The sequence below is a fragment of the Myotis daubentonii genome, chromosome 5 (genome assembly GCF_963259705.1).
Source record: "Myotis daubentonii chromosome 5, mMyoDau2.1, whole genome shotgun sequence".
NCBI classification, from domain to species: domain Eukaryota; kingdom Metazoa; phylum Chordata; class Mammalia; order Chiroptera; family Vespertilionidae; genus Myotis; species Myotis daubentonii.
This window is the reverse complement of record NC_081844.1, coordinates 50,165,694-50,187,014: the sequence shown is the minus strand read 5'-3', so window position 1 is coordinate 50,187,014 and position 21,321 is coordinate 50,165,694. Positions and strand designations below refer to the sequence as shown.

Genomic DNA, 21,321 nt, shown 5'->3' with positions numbered 1-21,321 from the left:
AAAATAAATTTTTAAAAATATTATTATTATTATTATTATTTAGGATTTCTTGTAGTTCTGGATACTGAGAGACACCTGTGAATTAGAAAAAGATCTTTGAGTTCATGAAACTTAATTTGTGGGAAAACAGAGACAATAAAGAAGTAAATAAATATATTTTCATGTGAAGATATGTACTACTTAAAATAAAAAAGAGCAATGAGCTAGAGCAGCGGTCGCCAACAGGTGGCCCACGGACCACTGGTGGTCTGTGAGGTCCTTTTATCTCCACTTTACAGGTAAGGAAAATAAGATTTAGGTACCTTAGGCCACCTGCCCACGGTCACAGTTACACCAACAAGGAAATCGTAGAGCTGAGATTTGATCACAGTTCTATCAGCTGGGGATACTGAGCTCTGCTTAATCACTTAATTAGTGAGTAGTATCTCAAGTTTAATTCCTGCTTCTCTTTACAGGATCTCCATGGTATGGCCCACCAATCTTACTTAATTTCCTATTATTACTGAACTTGCATCTTCTACTCCACATTTCAAATATCTTCCTAGTTATCTCCTGTGCATTGACCTTTTCACTTCAATAAGATTGTAAGCTCCCTAAAACCACTCTTGTTTTAAATTTCTGTGAAGGGCACAATAAATTCTCATTAATACAGCAGGTGCTTTGTATCTATAGGTTCTGTATCCAAAGATTCCAGGAACCCGGATGGAAAATATTTTTTTAAATGCTATATTGTTGCTGACATATACTAGGTAGTTAGGTCTATGATGGCTATGTCTATACTGAACATGCACAAACTTTTTTTTGGTCATTATTCCCTAAATGATACAGTATAACAACTATTTACATTGTATTAAGTACTATAAGTACCCTATAGATGAATTGTAATATACAGGAGGATATGTGTAGGTTGTATGCAAAAACTATGTCATTTCATATAAGGGCCTTGAGCATTCCTGGATTTGATATGGGGAGGGGTTGGGGTGGGGCTCCTGGAATAAATCCCCTTCCAGAGGACTGTTACTGATAAAATCGTTAGCACAATCCTTGACACGTACGCATGCTGACTAAATGGTAACACTGATTACTACTACTGGAGGTTCTGATGCATCAAATTGAAGTTCCATAGGAAACCATAACATTCTGATCACTAACTCAATCCTAAGAACTTTTTGCTTGTTCTTATGATCTAGACTAGACGAATGTTTTTCCAAGCTAAGTTAGTACACTTCAGTCTTTTCTCACCCTTTTACCAAGTGTCAACAAGACAGACAACAGTAAGCAGCAACATTCATCCACCATTACTGAGTTCTTTAATTGGAGGCTGCTTTGGAGGAAATAAAAAAAAAAAATCGTTGTAATGTTTCTGAGGTGAATGGTCAACGTGCTTGCAATCAATCAATTTAACTTAATTTTATGGAGTTTACTAAGTGTCCAAGATTTCCTGGCTCGAGTTTCTGAAGTACAGAGTCTTACACAATCACATCTTCGCTTCGAATAGAATCGCCCCAGATCCAGCGACAGGCCTATGGGCCTCGCCATCTGACCTTGCTGTCGGAGCTGCATACACTTCCAAAGCGGCAGAGAAAAAAGGAGATCAGCGGCCCCAAAAGTCTCCTTCCGAAGGTCCCGCGGTCGGCCCCGCCCCCAGCGAGCGCGGCCGCGTCACGTGACGTCAGACGCCCTCCCGGAAGTGCTGCTGCGGAAACGGTGGGGGCGTGTCTCCAGGTCCCCCGGCGTGTAGTTACCGGAGAAACGCGGGAAGTGGGGTCCAGGCACGGTTCTCTCCACCGTTAAGGCTGTTTCAGTTCCAGCGCGAGCCGGTAGCCCGGCCGAGGCGTCGGGTGCGACGCCATGGAAGTGGTGGAGGCCGCCGCTGCGCAGCTGGAAACTCTGAAATTCGGCGGCACCGGCTTCGGGGGTGGCCACGGCGAGGCGGCGCCGTCCCCGGACACCGTTCCTGTCTCAGAGCCACCGCCGCCACCCCCGTCGGATGAGGGGGCCCCAGACACTGGGCGGGACGCGGAGGCGCCACCAGCCGGGGAGCAGCCGCCTGAACTGACGCTGAGCACCGCCGTCGGCGGGCCAGAACCGCCTCCTGGAGGGACAGGCGTCACGGGCCCGGGCGCAGCAGAGCCGGTGCCGACCCCGGACACCCCGGAGACCTCGGACTCGGATTCGGACAGGTCGGGTGCCTGCGGGTCCCGAGGCTGCGGGGAGAGGGCCCGTGTGACCGGCGGGAGGAGCCGGGGCCCGCGTGGGCCTGGGCGGGAGGGGAGGTCCCTGGCGCTCCCCGCGCACGTGTGGACAAGTGGCTCGGACCGCCCACTTCGGGTTGTTCACTGCAGATCCCTGGTGAATCTGAGCCTGATAATCAGATCTCTCTTCCCTAAATTTGGTAGTGTAAAAAAGGTGCTGTGCATAAATCGTAGCGTTTTCCGTTAAGATATGGAAACCTGCGGATATTGGGTTATTTCCTTAATATTTAGTTCGGCGGGTCCCTTTGCGGTTATAAGTTTGAGTTTCGTGTCAGATCTGACTTCTATTCTTCCATCCAGTTTAACGTGTGTTCTTGTTTTTGAACCAGATGAATTGAGGAGTGGTTAAAGGATTTTATATTCCCAGATTAGCTCCTGGCAATTTTGTTAATTCTTACAAGCCTTGTGGGGAGCTTCGTGAAATTTGCAAGGCACTGTTATTTAGTAGTATGATATGCTCTGATTCGGTTTCTTCAGGCCCCCCTTCCCCGCCCCACCTCCCCGTGTGTTTTAAAGATGAAACTTCTGTGGTGGGAGAGGACTAAAGTGTGTGGGATGTTCCTTACCCACACTGAACATGGTTTCCAAGTATTGGACTGTGTGGTGTGGGATACCGAACACAGGTGAGAAAAAAAAAAAAATGGACATGATCCCTGCCCCACATTCTAGCCAGAGGGATGACAAATATGAGTAAACGTATCAATAAACAGAGTTGATGAAAATTATCGTGAAGGAACAAGCAAGGCACCCAGAAAGTCTTCGGAGAGCCCAATCCTGTGGGACACTATGGCCATGTTCAAGTTTTTAATTCCAAGGTCTGGCGAAGCTGTTGAAGGATTTTAGGCAGAGCAGTGGCACACTCAGCTTAACATTCTAATAACGCTTTGCTCTGCAGAGGAAGAATTGAACTGGGCTCAAGAGTAAAAGCCGAGAAGCAAGGCTGGAACTAGTTGAAAGAGGTTGCATTGAGTCCATGAGGCGACCGTGATTGTGTCTGGATTCAATCACACTCATCAGGCTTGCTAATAGATGTGTCACTGGGCTAGACAAAGAGCCATCAGCTGGGTGGATTGTGGTACTGTTTACTAAGATAGGGGTCGGAGACCAGTGGGAATGTTTAATTTGGACAGTTAACTTATGATGTCTCTGACTGTCAGTTGGAGATGTCAGGCAAGCGGTAGTAGTATCATGAGTTTAGAGTTTGAAGGGCAGTTCTGGGCTGGAGATAGACATTTCAGCATCAGATTTCAGATAAGACTAACTTTTTATTATCGACATTTTCAAACTTGAAAAAAGTAGAGAGTAATATAATGATTGCACATACAGTCATCACTGGACTTAACAACTTCCAATATTTTGCTAATCTTGTTTTAGCTAACATTTCTAACTTTTTTTAACCTACTAGATTTAAAGCAAATCTCAGTGTGATTTTTTTTTTTTACTGTGCATCTCTAATTGATAAAACACTTTACATAACCACTATGTCATTATCAACTTTAATAAACTTAATTCTAATTCCTTAATATCATCTAATGCTTGGTCTGTATTTAGATTTTTCTGGTTGTCTGAAGGATGTCTTTTAACAGTTGGTTATTTGAATTAGAATTCAAACTGCATTTGAGTGTTATGTCTTTCAGGTCTTTTTTAAGTGAAGGTCGTATTTAAAATCATGAAGATAGAAGACTACATGAGAATGGAATACCCCTGTAGCATAGTGCATACCAAAAAAATGGAAATGTTTGAGGAAGTGAGTGGGGAACCTGTTAGATGTTGCTGAGAAGTTAAGATGACAGAAAGTTGCCTACTGGACTTGGCAACGTGGAGAGTATTGGTGACCTTGTAAGGAGTGATGATGATGGAAGCCAATTTTGGTGTAAAGATGGAGTTAGAAATAAAGGATTAGAGACAGCATGTGTTCACAGTTCTTTTAAGAAATTGTAAGTGGGAAATGAGTCCATAGCTGGAGAGATTAAACAGAGATACTACAGAATGTTTGGTATGCTGATGGGGCTGCTCTGGGGTAGAGGGAAAGATTCATAATACAGTAATAGTAGGAAGGAGTTCACTTGCAAATGGGATGGGTTCCAGAGCCTATGTGGTGAAATTGGCCTTTGCCTTTTCCTCCTGTAACAGGAGAAAAGACATTTGCCAAAGCTAGTGTTTTGTTTTCAAGCCCTTTCTAATCCAGCTGGGAAGACATGGTTTTCAATGAACTATGGTATAGTTCTAGTGGGCAGTTTGAAAAAAGTGCCATGAGAGATAGGGAAGGAAGTATATAATTGTACTTTGAGTGGGTGAGGGGTGGCTTCAGAAGAGGTAATATTGAGTTGAGTTTACAAAGAAACAATAATTTCTCTACATTGAGTACATTGTAGTCAAAGGAAATAGCACAAATACAGGGAAAGTTGGATGAGCTGCTTTGCTAGGTGTGTATGAGAAGTGATATGAGATGGAATTATGTAGGTTACCAGGAACCTGATTGCAGGGGCCTCTGAGGTGTCATAGTAAGGAGTATGGCCTTTAGCTTGTACACATTGTAGGTTATGGGAAAAAATTTAAGGTTTTTCTGAGTTTTAATATTTTCTCAATAAAAAATAGGAAGAATAGTCCAAAGCCATCACCTTGATTTAACAATTAACATTTCAGAACTATTAGATTCACAGGTATATGTTATTGAGCCATTTTAAAGTCATTTACACATAATACTTTATCCCTAAATAGTTTAGCACACATTCTCTAAGAGGACATTCTTTTACATAATCATAATATTTTATCACATGCAACATAATTAATAATAGTTTTCTCATATCTAATGTCCAGTCATGAATGTTATTTATTTTTATTAAATTACTAGGGGCCCGGTGCACGAAATTCGTGCACTGGGTGTGTGTGTGTGTGTGTGTGTGGGGGGGGGGGAGTGTCCCTCAGCCCAGCCTGCCCCCTCTCACATACTGGGAGCCCTCAGGCATTGACCCCCATCACCCTCCAATCGCAGGATCGGCCCCTTGCCCAGGCCTGACGCCTCTGACAGAGGCGTCAGGCCTGGGCAGGGAACCCTCATTTCCCCCCATCACTGGTTCAGCCCCCAGCCCAGGCCTGATGCCTCAGCCAGAGGCGTAGCCCCCCATCACCCTCCGATCGCCTGATTGGCCCCTTGCCCAGGCCTGACGCCTCCGCCAGAGGTGTCAGGCTTGGACAGGGACCCCCATCTCCCCCCGATCACTGGCTCTGGCCCCCGCCCAGGCCTGAGGCCTCTGGCCCAGGAATCATGCCTGGGCAGGGGACCCCCATCTCCCTCTGATCACTTGCTCCACCCCCTGCCCAAGCCTGACGCCTCTGACCCAGGCTTCAGGCCTGGGCAGGGGACCCCCAGCTCCCCGCGGTTGCAGGCTCCACCCCTGCCCAGGCGTAATGCCTCTGGCCTAGGCATCCGGCCCGGGCAGCGGGGACCTGCAGTGGCAGCGGGGGGCGCCGCGATCACGCGGGCTCTGCCCCTGCCCCTGCCCCTGCAGGATGCCTCTGGCTGAGGCGTCCGGCTCGGGCAGTGGGGACCCGCAGCTGCAGTGGCCCCGCGATGGTGGGCTTCGCTTTAGGCCCAGGCAAGGGACCCCTAGCTCCCGGGACTGCCAGCTTCGACCGTGTCCAGCTCCCATCGCTGGCTCCACCCCTACTTCCTGCTATCACTGGCCAGGGCGGCAAAGGCGCCTGATTCTCCCATCATGGCTGGGGGGCAGGGCAAAGGCGGCCCCAGGGCCGCCTTTGCCCTGCCCCCCAGCTCTTAGCTCCCCCCTGGGTTTCTGATCACTGTCAGTGGCAGGGGGCTTCTTCTTGCTTTCCCTTTCACCTCCCTGCATTGTGCCTACATATGCAAATTAACCACCAATCTTAGTTGGCAGTTAATTTGCATATAGCCCTAATTAGCCAATGAAAAGGGTATCGTCGTACGCCAATTACCATTTTTCTCTTTTATTAGATAGGATATCAGTGCTGAAGATTTAGGAGTTATCTGCACATGGATGATAATTGGAAACATTGCAGGGCATGAGATTATGCATAGGAAGAGTACAGAGAGAGAAGAGAATAAGTATGAAACTTTTAGAAACAGCATATAAAAGGGAGTGAAGGAGCCCTGGTCAGCATGCTCAGTGGTTAGAATGTCAGCTTGCTTACCCAAGGTGGATGGGTTTGTTTCCAGATCAAGGGGACGTACCTGGGTTGCAGCAGGTCTGATCCCTGCCACCAACCCTCAGGGCACATGTGGGAGGCAGAAGATGTGACAGAGACACATCAATGTTTCTCTCTTCTCCCCCCCTCCCTTCCACTCTCTAAAAAAATCAATGGAAAAAAATATCCTCACTTCTTGGATGAGGGTTAAGAAAATAAAAGGGAGTTAAGGGAATAGTCAGCAAACAAATTTTAAACTTAGAGTAGGGTTACTGGTAACAAGAATTGCTGTGGAAGTCATGGGCTTAAAGGAGTTGTTAAAGAATAGAATGGTCAGCATGGTTGGTAACTTGAGTTTCCAAGTTGTCTGAAGACTGAGAAGAAACTATTGGCAATTAAATGGCTAGGTGACCAATGAGAGAAGTGCATTGCCCAGAGTTCTCTTTGTCAGTGATTTGGCACATGATTAATTATATTAAGGCAGATGTGTGGTGTGTGAGACTATTGTAATTGAGTTGCAGTCATAGCACGGGTTTTGAAAATGTTATCAGTGGATTAAGGACTACTTTCCAAATACCAGAGTCAACTTCAAAATACTAGCTTTTGAATTATATCAGTAATAGTAAACATGTAGTAAAGTAGATATTTCCTAGTTGAATAATATATGTTAATACCGTCAAGTTACTGTTTTACTAAGTTTAAACTTTTCCTTTCCTACAGTGAAACAGATTCAGATAGTTCAAGCTCTTCCTCTTCCTCATCATCATCCTCATCTTCCTCTTCCTCTCGAATATTAGTTCCTCCAGTGCTGTCAGATGGAGATGAAGATGTACAAGTTGAGAAGGAAAATAAGAATTTTCCTCTTATTAAAACAAAAGATGAATTACTTCTTAACGTAAGTACTTAGATGTGTTAATAAACCTAATTTGGATGTTCTAAAATATACTAGAGGCCCGGTGCACAAAAATTTGTGCACTCGGGGGGAAGGGGGGCGTCCCTCAGCCCGGCCTGTGCCCTCTCGCAGTCTGGGACCCCTCAGGCAATAACGACCTGCTGGCTTAGGCCTGCTCATGGGTGGCAGAGGGCAGGCCCAATCCCTAGGTGCAGCCCCTGGTCTGGCTCAGAGCAGGGCCGATTGGGGAGTTGGGGCACCGCCCCCTGTCATGCACAGAGCAGGGTGGATTGGGAGGTTGCGATGCCACCCTCAGTCACGCTCAGGGTAGGGTCGATTGGGGGGTTGGGGCACCGCCCCCTGTCACCCATAGAGCAGGGCCGATCAGGGGGTTGGGGCGCCACCACTCTCACACTCAGGGCAGGGCCAATGGGGAGGTTATGGCTCTACCCCATCACACACAGAGCAGGGCCCGTGGGGGGGGGGGGGGGTTGGGGAGCAGCACCCTGTCACACACAGCCGCAGGGCGATCAGGGGGTTGGGGAGCTCCTCCCTATCAGGCACAGAGCAGGGCTGATCAGGGGGTTGGGGCACCTTCCCCTGTCACGAACAGAGCAGGGCGGATAGGGAGGTTGTGGCCCCGCCCCCTGTCACACACAGAGCCGCAGGGCGATCAAGGGGTTTGGGCGCTGCCCCCTGTCACGCTGATCCCGGTGCTGGGAGGCCTCTCGGCTCCGCTGATCCCCGTGCTAGGAGGCATATTACCCTTTTACTATATAGGATAGAGGCCTGATGCATGGGTGGGGCTGGCTGGTTTGCCCTGAAGGGTGTCCTGGATCAGGGTGGGGGTCCCCACTGGGGTGACTGGCCAGCCTGGATGAGGGGATGATGGCTGTTTGCAGCTGGTCACACACCCTTCAGGGTGGGGGTCCCCACTGGGGTGCCTGGCCAACCTGGATGAGGGGATGACGGCTGTTTGCAGCTGGTCACACATCCTTCAGGGTGGGGGTCCCCACTGGGGTGCCTGGCCAGTCTGGGTGAGGGGCTGAGGGCTGTTTTTCAGGCTGGCTGGTGACTGAAGCTCCCAACCGCTCCTTTTTTTCTATTTTTTTTTTTTTTTTTTTTTATTCTGGGCCAGCTTTATCTCTGGCTCCAGATCTGAGGCCTCTGCTGCTGAAAGCAGGTATCTGGATTGTTTGTGTTCTATAATTGAAACAATGTATAACTCCAGCTCTGAGATCCCCGCTCGCTGAAAGCAGGTTTCTGGGGTTTTGTTTAGCTTCTATATTTGTTACAATGTTTCTTAAACTACAGGCTCAGAGGCCGGCAAGGCAGGCGGGGAACATTGGAGTCCTCCGTCATTGAAGCAAGCAAACCTCATGTTAGCTTCCAGCTGCCTGGCTGCCGGCCGCCATCTTGGCTGGCAGTTAATTTGCATATCTCCCTAATTAGCCAATGGGAAGGGTAGCGGTCAGACACTAATTACCATGTTTCTCTTTTATTAGATAGGATTATGGTACTGATATTGATCTCCTTTGCTCTGTATCTGATCCATACATTTGAAAACATCCCAATTTTATTGGACACTAGAGGCCCGGTGCACAAAAATTTGTGCACTCGAGGGGGAAGGGGGGGTCCCTCAGCCTGGCCTGTGCCCTCTCGCAGTCTAGGACCCCTCGGGAGATAACGACCTGCTGGCTTAGGCCTGCTCCCGGGTGGCAGAGGGCAGGCCCAATCCCTAGGTGCAGCCCCTGGTCGGGCTCAGAGCAGGGCCAATTGGGGAGTTGGGGCGCCGCCCCCTGTCACACTCAAGGCAGGGTCGATGGGGAGGTTGTGGAGCAACCCCCTGTCACACACAGAGCAGGGCCCATCAGGGGGGTTGGGGCTCTGTACCCTGTCACGCACAGAGCAGGGCCCATCAGGGGGTTGGAGTGCTGCCCTCTATCACCCACAGAGCAGGGCGGATCAGGGGGTTGGGGCGCCGCCACTCTCACACTCAGGGCAGGGCTGATGGGGAGGTTATGGCTCTACCCCGTCACACACAGAGCAGGGCCCGTGGGGGGGGGGAGCTCCCCCCTATCAGGCACAGAGCAGGGTGGATAGGGAGGTTGTGGCCCCACCCCCGTCACACACAGAGCAGGGCGATCAGGGGGTTTGGGCGCTGCCCCCTGTCACGCTGATCCCGGTGCTGGGAGGCATATTACCCTTTTACTATATAGGATTGAGGCCTGGTGCATGGGTGGGGCCGGCTGGTTTGCCCTAAAGGGTGTCCTGGATCAGGGTGGGGGTCCCCACTGGGGTGCCTGGCCAGCCTGGGTGAGGGGCTGAGGGCTGTTTTCAGGCTGGGGGTGACTGAACTCCCAAACGCTCCTTTTTTCCTTTTTTTCCTTTTTTTTTTTTTTTAATTCTGGGCCAGCTTTAGCTTGAGGCTTGGCTCCAGCTCTTAGGCCTCCGGCTGAAAGTAGGTTTCTGGCCTTTGCTTACAATGTTGCCAATCTGCTGGCTGAAGTTGGGCGTATTTGTTACAATGTTTCTTAAACTGCCCGCTCAGAGGCCTGCAGCCGCAGGCGGGAACGGGAACGTTGGCGTCCTCCATCACTGAGGCAACCAAGCCTCATGTTAGTTTCAAGCTGCCTCGCTGCCGGCCGCCATCTTGGCTGACAGTTAATTTGCATATCTCGCTGATTAGCCAATGAAAAGGGTATCGGTCGTACGCCAATTACCATGTTTCTCTTTTATTAGATAGGATACTTTTGCCATGTCTTACCTTTCTTAACTAAAAGAGGATTGTCAGACGATTGATCTGGATAATTTCTAAGGTTGCTTCTAAATCTAGCATTTGGTAATTGTTCTTCCGGGGTGTTAACTTTAGCTTGCTACTCTCCATTTTTTTTCATCTTACCTTATGTAAATTTACAACCTTGCTTTTTTCTTTCTCTTTTAGTCCATAAGTCAGAACATTTTGTTAAGTTACAATTAAAATCAATGTTTTAATTGACTTGCACTAAGAAACATAGAAATTGAAATTAATTGGTTAAGGATTTCTACTGGATTTTTGAAGTGTTTTTGTTATTATAGTAGGAGAAAACTTGTTTATTAGAATGGTGTTTTTTGGCACTTGATAGGTTTTGTTTGTAAGGTTAGCTCTTGTATGGTTATTTCCTCTTAAACTGTGAGTTCTCCCACGTAGGAGAACGGTAATCTGGTGGTGGGAACCTCAACAAAAACACCTCAGAATTTGAGAACATAGGCTACATTGTCACATATTTATACTCTCTCCTCACACATGTCCTTTGTTGTTATTAGAGCTTTTTCAGTATTTAATGATCACTAATTATAATTATTACATAACACTTAGATGAGTGAAATAGTTTAATTCAATATTTGAGGGGGGGGGAAATTGAAAAGCCTAGAGGCTGCTGGGCACCTTTTCATCACTGAATTCAATTAATATTGTTTCTTTTTCTCTATGCATAATAAAAATTACCACCTTACTTATGCTATATATTTAAAACCCTTGGATGCTTATGCAACTTCATTAGTGGTTCATGTTTTAATCCTACAATCTGCCGAGCCAGCTCAGCCAAGGGTTCTGCAAGCCTGAGTGAGGGCGGTGAATGGATGAAGAAATGACAAAGAGAATAAGCTGGGTCTAGGTCAGTGATGGCGAACCTTTTGAACTCAGCGTGTCAGCATTTTGAAAAACCCTAACTTAACTCTGGTGCCGTGTCACATATAGAAATTTTTTGATATTTGCGACCATAGTAAAACAAAGACTTATATTTTTGATATTTATCTTGTATATTTAAATGTCATTTAACAAAGAAAAATCAACCAAAAAAATGAGTTCGCATGTCACCTCTGACACGCGTATTATAGGTTTGCCATCACTGGTCTAGGTGGATCTTCCTGTGTCTGGCTAAGGCCACAGAGAGAGATCTAGAGGCAAGCTGAGCCTTTATTTTATAGCCAGAGGTAAACAAGGTAGTGGTCACCACAGTTACAATGTTCTTGTGAGTTTCACTTGTTTTGGCAGCACTTGCTACATCTTCCTCAGCCCATTAGCTTCCCAGATAAGATTTAGGGAGAGTCATAAGGTCAAGCCTAATTATGGTAAGAGGGCTGTGCCCTCTAAGTTGGACTTGTTAGTGGCTTTGCCAACAGGTCAGTCCGAGGCTTAACCCTATAGCCGTGCCCTACAACAATCATTGATATCAGTGGTCTTTTTACACAAAGGCTCCCCCAACTGACTATTTTCTGAAAGTATTGGGAGAATTGTTTGATCTTTTTCCTGTATCTTGCTCTTCTTTGCACCTAGCTTTTCTCTTAGAGTACAAAAATCCTGTCTAATAATAGACAAACATGGTAATTAACCATACATCCGCTACGCTTCCCATTGGGTAATCAGCAGGATATGCAAATTAACTGCCAACAAAGATGGCGGCCGGCAGCCACACAGCCGAAGCGAACATGAGGCTTGCTTGCTCCAGGGATGGAGGAAGCCAACGTTCCCCGCCTGCCTCGCCCTGCTCTAAGCTACACTCTAAGCAACAAAGTTGCAATTATAGAAGCTAAACAAGCTCCAGATACCTGCTTTCATCCAGCTTCGGCCTCAGAGCTTAGAGCAGCAGTGATGGCAACAATGTTTCAATTATATAAGCTTAACAAACCCAGATACCTGCTTTCAGCCAGCCGCAGCCTCAGAGCTGGAGCCGGGCCTCAGAGCTGGAGCCGGCTCTCAGCTCCAGTGACAGCTATAGAAGGTAAATAAGTCCCAGAATAAAAAAACAAAACTAAACAAAAAACAGATAAAAAGGAGAAGCTGGGATCTTCAGTTGCCCGCCAGCCTGAAAACGGCCCTCAGCCCCTTACCCAGGCACCCCAGTGGGGACCCCCCCACCCTGAAGGGGATGTGACCAGCTGCAAACAGCCATCAGCCCCTCATCCAGGCTGGCCAGGCACCCAAGTGGGACCCCCACCCTGATCTGGGACACCATTCAGGGCAAACCAGCCGGCCCCCACCCGTGCACCAGGTCTCTATCCTATAGAGTAAAAGGGTAATATGCAAACTGACCCTAACAGCAGAAAGACTGGGAATGACTGGTCACTATGATACACACTGACCACCAGGGGGCAGACGCTCAATGCAGGAGCTGCCCTCTGGTGGTCAGTGAGCTCTCATATGGAGGAGCTCTGCTCAGCCACAAGCCAGGCTGACGGCTGCCAGTACAGCATTGGTAGTGGGAGCCTCTCCTGCCTCCTCAGCAGCGCTAAGGATGTCCGACTGCAGCTTAGGCCTGCTCCCCGCTGGCAAGTGGACATCCCCCGAGGGCTGCCGGGCTGCCAGAGGGATGTCTGATTGCCATCCTGGCCCAATCCCCCGGGGAGCAGGCCTAAGCCAGCAAGTGGTCACCCCCGAGGGGTCCCAGACTGCGAAAGGGCATAGGCTGGGCTGAGGGACCCTCCCCCCTCTCCCCAGTGCACAAATTTTTGTGCACCGGGCCTCTAGTCAACAAATAAAAGACCACAGTACTTTTGTATATGTATGTATATTGTCTTAATTTTTTTACTAGATCTGTAATACTTACCTTGGGACGTCTTGAAATTTAATACAAAATCTTAGTCTACGTATTATTTTTCTAAATAGAATGCCCATATTTTCATCAGAAAGTCAAAAAGAGTCCATGGCCACAAAGAGGCTAAGAACCATGTTCTTTGACAGACTAAGTTTATATCTGATCTTTATAGCTTCTCTATTGCCCAGTAGAGTGCTATACAGGTAATGGGTTTTCAGTCAGTGGTAATAGAATGAATAATTGAGGGGGTAGGTATCTTTCATTCATTCTTAAGCTATTATAGCACACCTGCCATATGCTAGGTGCTATTATTAAGACCCATCCAGTTTCTCCTTTCATAGTGTTTAGTGGAGAAAAACAGACAATAATTAAAGAAGAGACAAATGAATTTAATTATAGGAAGTATCAATTAATTGTGTGAGTGTATGTTTGGCTCATATCAGAAAATTACATTTTTGATGGGAATATATGTTAGCTTTTAAAACTTGGAACAATGGGCTTGTTCTTTATTTTTGTGCCAGTACTGAGGGATTTTTGGGAAGAATGGAAGAGCAATTGTAGTCCTTACTTTTCAATTTTGTATTCTTTTTTTTTTTTTTAACATCACAATATGCTTTTAAAGAAATTTTGCATTGTGCTCACATTCCCTTAAATGTTGTTCCCAAGGGTTCTCAAACTCTAGTCCAACCAAAATCTTGGGAGAGGCAGACAGTTTGGTGTAAAAACACAGGTGGGGGTAGGAGGCAGCGAAAGGAGAAAGTAGCCTTTCAGTTAAAGATCAGCCCTCAGTTTAAAGTAACATATTTTGCCCAAGAGCTTTTTACTTTATTTATTTTTATATATTTTTATTGATTTCAGAGAGGAAGAGAGAGGGAGAGAGAGAAACATCAATGATGAGAGAAAATCATTGATTGGCTGCCTTCTGCATGTCCCCTACTGGGGATTGAGCCTGCAACCCGGGCATGTGCCCTTGATTGGAATCAAATGTTAACCCTTCAGTCCTCAGGCTGATGCTCTACCCACTGACCTAAACCAGCTAGGGCCAGCCCTCAGTTTAAAGGTTAGCTTTGGGCAGGTTGGCCTGAGGTGGAGTCATGGTCAGAAGGAGAAGCAGTTTTATATCTTGACTAACTGTTCACTTTATATTTACACAATTGAGTAAACTTACTAGAAGTTCTTGGTCCTTTGCTAGACTCTGTTGCTAGAGCTAGGTAGAGGAATGAGTTCCCTGGTCTGCCCTAAATTATTTGGCTTAGAGCTCTGAAAGAGTGTATTAGGAACTCTCAAGTTCAAGGGAAGAGAAAGACTTAGGCCCCATTACCAAGGATGGTTTGGCTACAGTATTCAGTATCTTAAGACTGTTTTCTCTGTCTCTCAGTAGGTGTTTCTCCGTGGGCCTGGCAGTTTGGCCACTGATTCTCCTGTATGAAAGTCATGGGAAGGACTTTTACTGGTTTACCTGGGCCCTGGTACACAGCCCTGAACAAATTACTGAGGCTAGTGGAATGGGTATTTCCACTGCTTGGAAATGATTCATAAGTCCTGTTTCTGTGGGAGAGTATGTAGGAAAAAGTATGCTTGAGAGAAAGCACGTGGGCGAGTGTGTGGGTGGGAGTGTATAAGGGCAGTTAACAGGAAGGGAGTGTGAATGTGTATATTTTGAGGAGGGTAGGGGTTGAGTGGGTGGTATCAACCCCAGGCAGACTGCAGGCATGGGTTCTCTGTCACAGGAAAGACAGGATCCATTTCAGAAGGGGATCTGTCAGTCAGTAATAGTAGTTATCTTCTATAGAGGGAAAAAGGGAAACACTTAGAAGAAGTTATCACATATGACTTAAGTTGCAGTCTTGTGGTTGTGAACAACAGAGACTCAAATTAGTTGATTAGAGGAGGGATTTGCTCTAAACTTGCATAGGAAAGCCATTAAGAATAAGGGCAGCAGTGGACGATGTCCTAGGAAGTGTTCTCTGTTTTCTTGTAACTCTGGCTGGTGTTGCATGTGCTGTTTTGTTCGGGTCTCGTGAAATAGTAAACACCAGCTAGAGTTAGTGCTAACAAAATATACTTTCTACAGAAAAGTGATGAAATAGTCTATCCATGCTGTCTTTGCTTAAAGGTATTCATAAAATGGGCCAAGAAGTTAAACAATATTAGCGCTTGTGCTGGATCTTTAGAGATCTCTAGAACATAGACATGCCCAATTTAACCCAATTTTATGTCCTACCTCTTTATAAAGCAGCGGTTCTCAACCTGTGGGCTGCGACCCCTTTGGGGGTCGAACGACCCTTTCACAGGGGTCGCTTAAGACCGGAAAACACATACATAATTACATATTGTTTTTTGTGATTAATCACTATGCTTTAATTATCTTCAATTTGTAACAATGAAAATACATCCTGCAGATCAGATATTTACATTACAATTCATAACAGTAGCAAAATTACAGTTATGAAGTAGCAACGAAAATAATTTTATGGTTAGGGATCACCACAACATGAGGAACTGTATTAAAGGGTCGCGGCATTAGGAAGGTTGAGAACCACTGTTACAAAGTGCCACATTCTAGCAGGTGTCCATCTTCAGACATGCTGAGCTTAATTTTTACCTCCATTTAGTCTGTTTCTCAAGCAGGAATGTTGCCTCCTTGGATGAGGCTTATCTTCAAGTGTAGATATGTGGAAGTACATAGGTGAAATAACCTTGAGATTGTTAATTTAGAATTAAACCTTAGATAGTTGCAACAGTCCCTTGGCAAGATTTGGTTATAACTTGGATGAAAAGCAGGGGTAAGGCAAAGAGGGATTAATCACCTAGGGTAGTAAACACACAATGCAATATAGATGATATATTGTAGAATTATACACCTGAAACATATAATTTTATTAACCAATGTAATCAATAAATTCAATTTGAAAAAAAAGGATTAGTGAGCTATAGAAGAAGTAGAAAGAGTCTTAATTGGTTCTTTTCATAATGCCATAATTTCATAATATTTGACATTAAATATTATCAAGTAGAGTTATACTTTTATTATTTACTTACTTAAACATAAACCCTTCTTTAATGTTGAGAAGGTTTTTGTTTAACCTATATAGTAAATGTAAAACAACATAAATATTATGGCCTTGGAACTACATTAAACCACATAGGGTTTATTTCATGTTTCGGTGAATTGGAAAATTAGATTAGTTTTGAAAAATGTTCTCAGCAATTTATGCCTTGCTCTTCATTCAGATAAATCAGATATCACTAAAAATTTAGAATAATAAAAGCATTTATGGGATTGTGCCATTTCAAAGCCTGAATCAGAAAGGAATTTTATAAATTAGTGCCTGTTTTTTTCTACTTCTGAAAACCTGAAATTTTTATTACAATGCTTACGATTATAATACTTCAATGAGGATAATAATGTGTGTTTGTATATAAAATATAGCATGACCAAGGAAAAAATTTAATGCTTGTAGGCAATTTTGGTAAATTTTACATTCATAATTTGGAGACTGCCTATGTTATATTTTAAAACAAATGTACTTTGTAGTTAGATTGAATGCACTATATTCTGTTTCTGATTATGACAGTGCAGACACATATCCTATAATATTCTAACATGATGATATGGAAATACCTGGGCAGAAGACAGTGGCTAGAAGTTACAGTGGATTATTTCATACCTTTTTTTTTAATCTCCACTATGAAATTATATTTCATCTTGGCCTACACATAAGATACTAATATTTTGTGTTTCCTTGTGCAAAATTATTTCCGTAAAGCATATATTTAGCATGAGCGGTCCTTTCAACTTAAAATAAAAACTGTTTTATTCAGTAGAGCATATATGTCCTGTGTATATAAACATATATGACTGTTAGAGAGAAACATTGCATTTATTAGATTCCTCCATTCCCCAGTAGGTTTTAATTGAGTTCTTATTGCTTAGGACAGTGGTCGGCAAACTGCAGCTTGTGAGCCACATGTGGCTCTTTGTTCTCTTGAGTGTGGCTCTTCCACAAAATACCACGTGCGGGCGCGCATGTACAATGCGACTGAAACTTCGTGGCCCATGCACAGAAGTCGGTTTTCGGAAAGGAGATAGACAAAACAAGTATACAAGACAAGTGTGGATGGGAGAGTTGGAAGGGGTCGACCTCAGCGAATGTACCTCAATCAGACTGAGGACATTTTCAGCAAAGGCCAGCTTAGGAGTACCCTAATTAAGTTAATAACAATGTACCTACCTATATAGTTTAAGTTTAAAAAATTTGGCTCTCAAAAGAAATTTTAGTCTTTGTACTGTTGATATTTGGCTCTGTTGACTAATGAGTTTGCCTACCACTGGCTTAGGATGAAGATAAATGTCTGTTAAAGGGGAATTTAGCTAGAGATTGAGCATACACACATAAGCGGGAAGCAAAGTAACACCAGAGAGGTGATGATTGCATGGTATTGGGCAAAAGAAGTCATTGGATTGAGTGGAAGGGCAGATAACTTGCACTACAGTGGTCAAAGAAGGCTCATGGCTTGACCTTAGATTGAAAGATGGGTAGGTGATAGGTCAAGAGAGTATGAACTTTCCCAGTGAAAGGACCAGGTTTGTTGCTTGACATTCCCAGTGCTGGTTACATAGTAGGGGCTCAGGAAAGGTTTCTTTGTTTATTCATTCATTATCATGCATAAAGTTAAATGGGACTAAGAATTGATGACATTTTTACAATTATTTGGTAGTGCTTTTATCTTCATGGTACATAAAATCAGTTTTAGATTTGATGAAATATGACCTTGTTAGTATCAATACAATGCTAGAATTCATTGTTTTATTGAGATGGATTATAATTGTATTTTACTTTTATGTGTCAATTTTTGGAGGTATTCTTATTAAATTTTTTTGTGACAGTAATTTTGGGGGGAAAAATAGGATGAGAGCATTGTATTTATTTAAAAAAAGAAAAATATAAAGACAGTACAAAGAAATGTTGACTTTTATTTATTTATTTTTATTGTTGACAGTTATTATAGATGTCCCCCAATTTCTCCCCCTCCCTTTTGCTCCCCTCCTCCCAACCCCTGCCTCACCCCAGGCCTTTACCACACTATTGTCTGTGTCCATTGGCTACCATGCATATATGTATGTAAGTTCTTTGGTTAATCTCTTACTGTCTCCCCATTCCTCTCTGAGATATGTCAGTCTGTTCCACACATTCATGCCTCTGGATCTATTTTGTTAGGCAGTGTATTATGTTCATTAGATTTCACATATAAGTGAGATCATGTGATAGTTGTCTTTTCCTACCTGGCTTTGCTCAGCATAATCTTCAGGTCTATTCATGTTGCCAACAAAGGACAAGAAATCTGTCTTTTTTTACAGCTACATAGTATTCCATTGTGTAAATGTACCACAGCTTTTTCTATCCACTCATCTACTGATGGGCACTTGGACTGTTTCTAGATCTTAGCTATTGTAAGTAATGCTGCTATGAATATAGGGGTACATATATTCTTTCTGATTGGTGTTTTGGGCTTCTTAGGATATATTCTTAGAAGTGGGATTGTTGGGTCAAACAGTAGTTCCGTTTTTAATTTTTTGAGTAAATTCCATACTGTTTTCCATAGTGACTGCACCAATCTGCATCCTCACCAGTGTACTAGCATTCCCTTTTTTCCACATCTTTGTAAGCACTTGTTGTTTGTTGATATATTGATGATGGCCATTCTGGTAGGTCAGAGGTGATAGTTCATTTTAGTTTTAATTTGCATCTCTCTGATGATTAGTGACATTCAGCATTTTTCGTGTGTCTATTGGTCATCTGTATGCCCTCTTTGGAGAAGTGCCTATTTTTAAATTGTGTTGTCTTCCTTTTGTTGAGTTATATGAGTTCTTTATATGTTTTAGAAATTAACCTCTTATCAGATGTATTATTGGCAAATATGTTTTTCCATACAGTGGGTTCCCTTTTCATTTTGATCATGGTTTCTTTTGCTGTGCAAAAGCTGTTTTGTTTGATGTAGTCCCATTTGTTTATATTTTCTTTTGTTTATCTTGCCTAACTTTAATTTTTAGATGAAAATATTTAATGGGCTAGTCTTAATCTGAGTTTAGTGTTATATACAATAGGGTAATTAATGAGGGCAATTAATTACTTAGCTAAAGAAATAGTTGAGTTCCATGAAATGTTGTAAAGGTAATTTTCCTAAAGAAGTTGATGAGTTAGACCAAGTGTTATATGTGATCATAGTTAACACACTTAGTGTACAGATCTAATCCATTCTTTTTTTTTTTTTTTAAGGGGGAAAATCTACTTTTTTTTTTTATTGCTTAAAGTGTTACAAAGGGTATTACATATGTGTCCATTTTTAACCCCCGCCCTAGACAGTCCATAGCCTCCCCTATCCCCCAGTGTCTTATTTCCATTGGTTATGCTTATATGCATGCATACAAGTCCTTTGGTTGATCTCTTACCCCCCTACCTCTTGCCCCCCAACCCTCCCCGGCCTTCCTGCTGCAGTTTGACGATCTGTTTGAGGCAGCTCTGCCTCTGTATCTATTATTGTTCAAAAGTTTCTAATGGTCTCTATTATCCATGAATGAATGAGATCATGTGGTATTTTTCCTTCATTGACTGGCTTATTTCACTTAGCATAATGCTCTCCAGTTCCATCCATGACGTTGCAAATGGTAAGAGTTCCTTCCTTTTTAGAGCAGCATAGTATTCCATCGTGTAGATGTACCACAGTTTTCTAATCCATTCATCTACTGATGGGCACTTAGGCTGTTTCCAGATCTTAGCTATGGTGAATTGTGCTGCTATGAACATAGGGGTGCATATATCCTTTCTGATTGGTGTTTCTGGTTTCTTGGGATATATTCCTAGAAGTGGGATCACAGGGTCAAATGGGAGTTCCATTTTCAGTTTTTTAAGGAAACTCCATACTGTCTTCCATAGTGGCTGCACCAGTCTACATTCCCACCAGCAGTGCACGAGTGTTCCTTTTTCTCCACATCCTCTCCAGCACTTGTCGTTTGTTGATTTGTTGATGATAGCCAGTCTGACAGGTGTGAGATGGTACCTCATTGCTGTTTTGATTTGCATTTCTCGGATGATTAGTGACTTTGAGCATGTTTTCATATGTCTCTTGGCTTTCTGAATGTCCTCTTTTGAAAGGTGTCTATTTAGGTCCTTTGCCCATTTTTTGATTGGATTGTTTATCTTCCTTTTGTTAAGTTGTATGAGTTCCCTATAAATTTTGGAGATTAGGCCCTCTAATCCATTCTTTTATCTAATACTAGAGGCCCAGTGCACGAATTTGTCCACGGGTGGGGTCTGGCCAGCCTGCCCCAATGGGGGCTGATCGGGGCCTGGCCAGTGCAGGGGGAAGGGACACAGGAGGTTGGCCGCCCCGCCCCTGATCTGGCTGATCATTCAGGCGTTACGATTGCTGGCTTTTTATGTATATACATGTTTTACCAGCTATAGGGGGAAACAAGTTTCTAATAATGGCCCTCAGTACTCCAGGGATTGGATCTTACTTTCCAACCATATCTGAAAAGTGAAGGCACACCTAATATCATCAGGTAATTGGCAACCACTTCTATGTCCTCTATTCTTAAGTAATATGAGAAAAGTGGTCAAATAATTTCATTCTGCTTTCCTCACTTTTAAAAATTCTCCCCAAACTAGCAACCAAAAGGTTAGTTGCCATTTGGAGTGATTCCTTTCCCAATACCCCCTGCTGCTGCCCTTTTTTATATTTGTGAGTGAAAACCCAAATTAAGGTTCTTTAGATAATTTTGCCTCAGAAGGCCATCAGATTACTGATTTTTCCCCCTAGCCCAGTCAGTGGTTGGCAAACTCATTAGTCAACAGAGCCAAATATCAACAGTACAACGATTGAAATTTCTTTTGAGAGCCAAATTTTTTAAACTTAAACTATATAGGTAGGTTCATTGTTATTAACTTAATTAGGGTACTCCTAAGCTGGCCTTTGCTGAAAACGTCCTCAGTCTGATTGAGGTACATTCGCTGAGGTCGACCCCTTCCAACTCTCCCATCCTCAACTCGTGCATGAATCGCGTGCCTCCCCTGCGCTGCGTATCCCGCGGCACACTCTCCCGTCGCCCGACTGACCAACACCCCCCACTTCTTCTAATGCCACTTCTTCAAAATAGACTCGCTCAGGCCGAAAACCAACTTCTGCGCATGGGCCATGAAGTTCCAATCACACTGTATGTGCATGCCCGCATGTGGTGTTTTGTGGAAGAGCCACACTCAAGGGGCCAAAGAGCCGCATGTAGCTCATGAGCCGCAGTTTGCTGACCTCTGCCCTAGCCTATAATAAGCCTTCAGAGGGCTAGGGAAGTATGAATGTCATCTTTTTAGAAAGCCACTTTTGACCCATTTGCATTAGCTCCTTCAATTTTTGTGCTGGAAGATGTAGATAC

The 21,321-nt window shown here is 44.2% G+C and overlaps 1 protein-coding gene across 2 annotated transcripts in view; it reads left to right on the top strand.

Annotated features, from left to right (window-relative positions):
* The first annotated feature begins 1,704 nt into the window (after positions 1-1,704).
* NAF1 (nuclear assembly factor 1 ribonucleoprotein) overlaps positions 1,705-21,321 on the top strand; it is a 54,491-nt gene continuing 34,874 nt past the window's right edge. For both annotated transcript variants that reach the window (XM_059697756.1, XM_059697755.1), the window contains exons 1-2: positions 1,705-2,183; positions 7,140-7,314. In XM_059697756.1, coding sequence (XP_059553739.1) covers positions 1,852-2,183; positions 7,140-7,314 — 507 coding nt within the window. In that variant the 5' untranslated portion in view covers positions 1,705-1,851. The remainder of the gene's footprint in view (positions 2,184-7,139; positions 7,315-21,321) is intronic.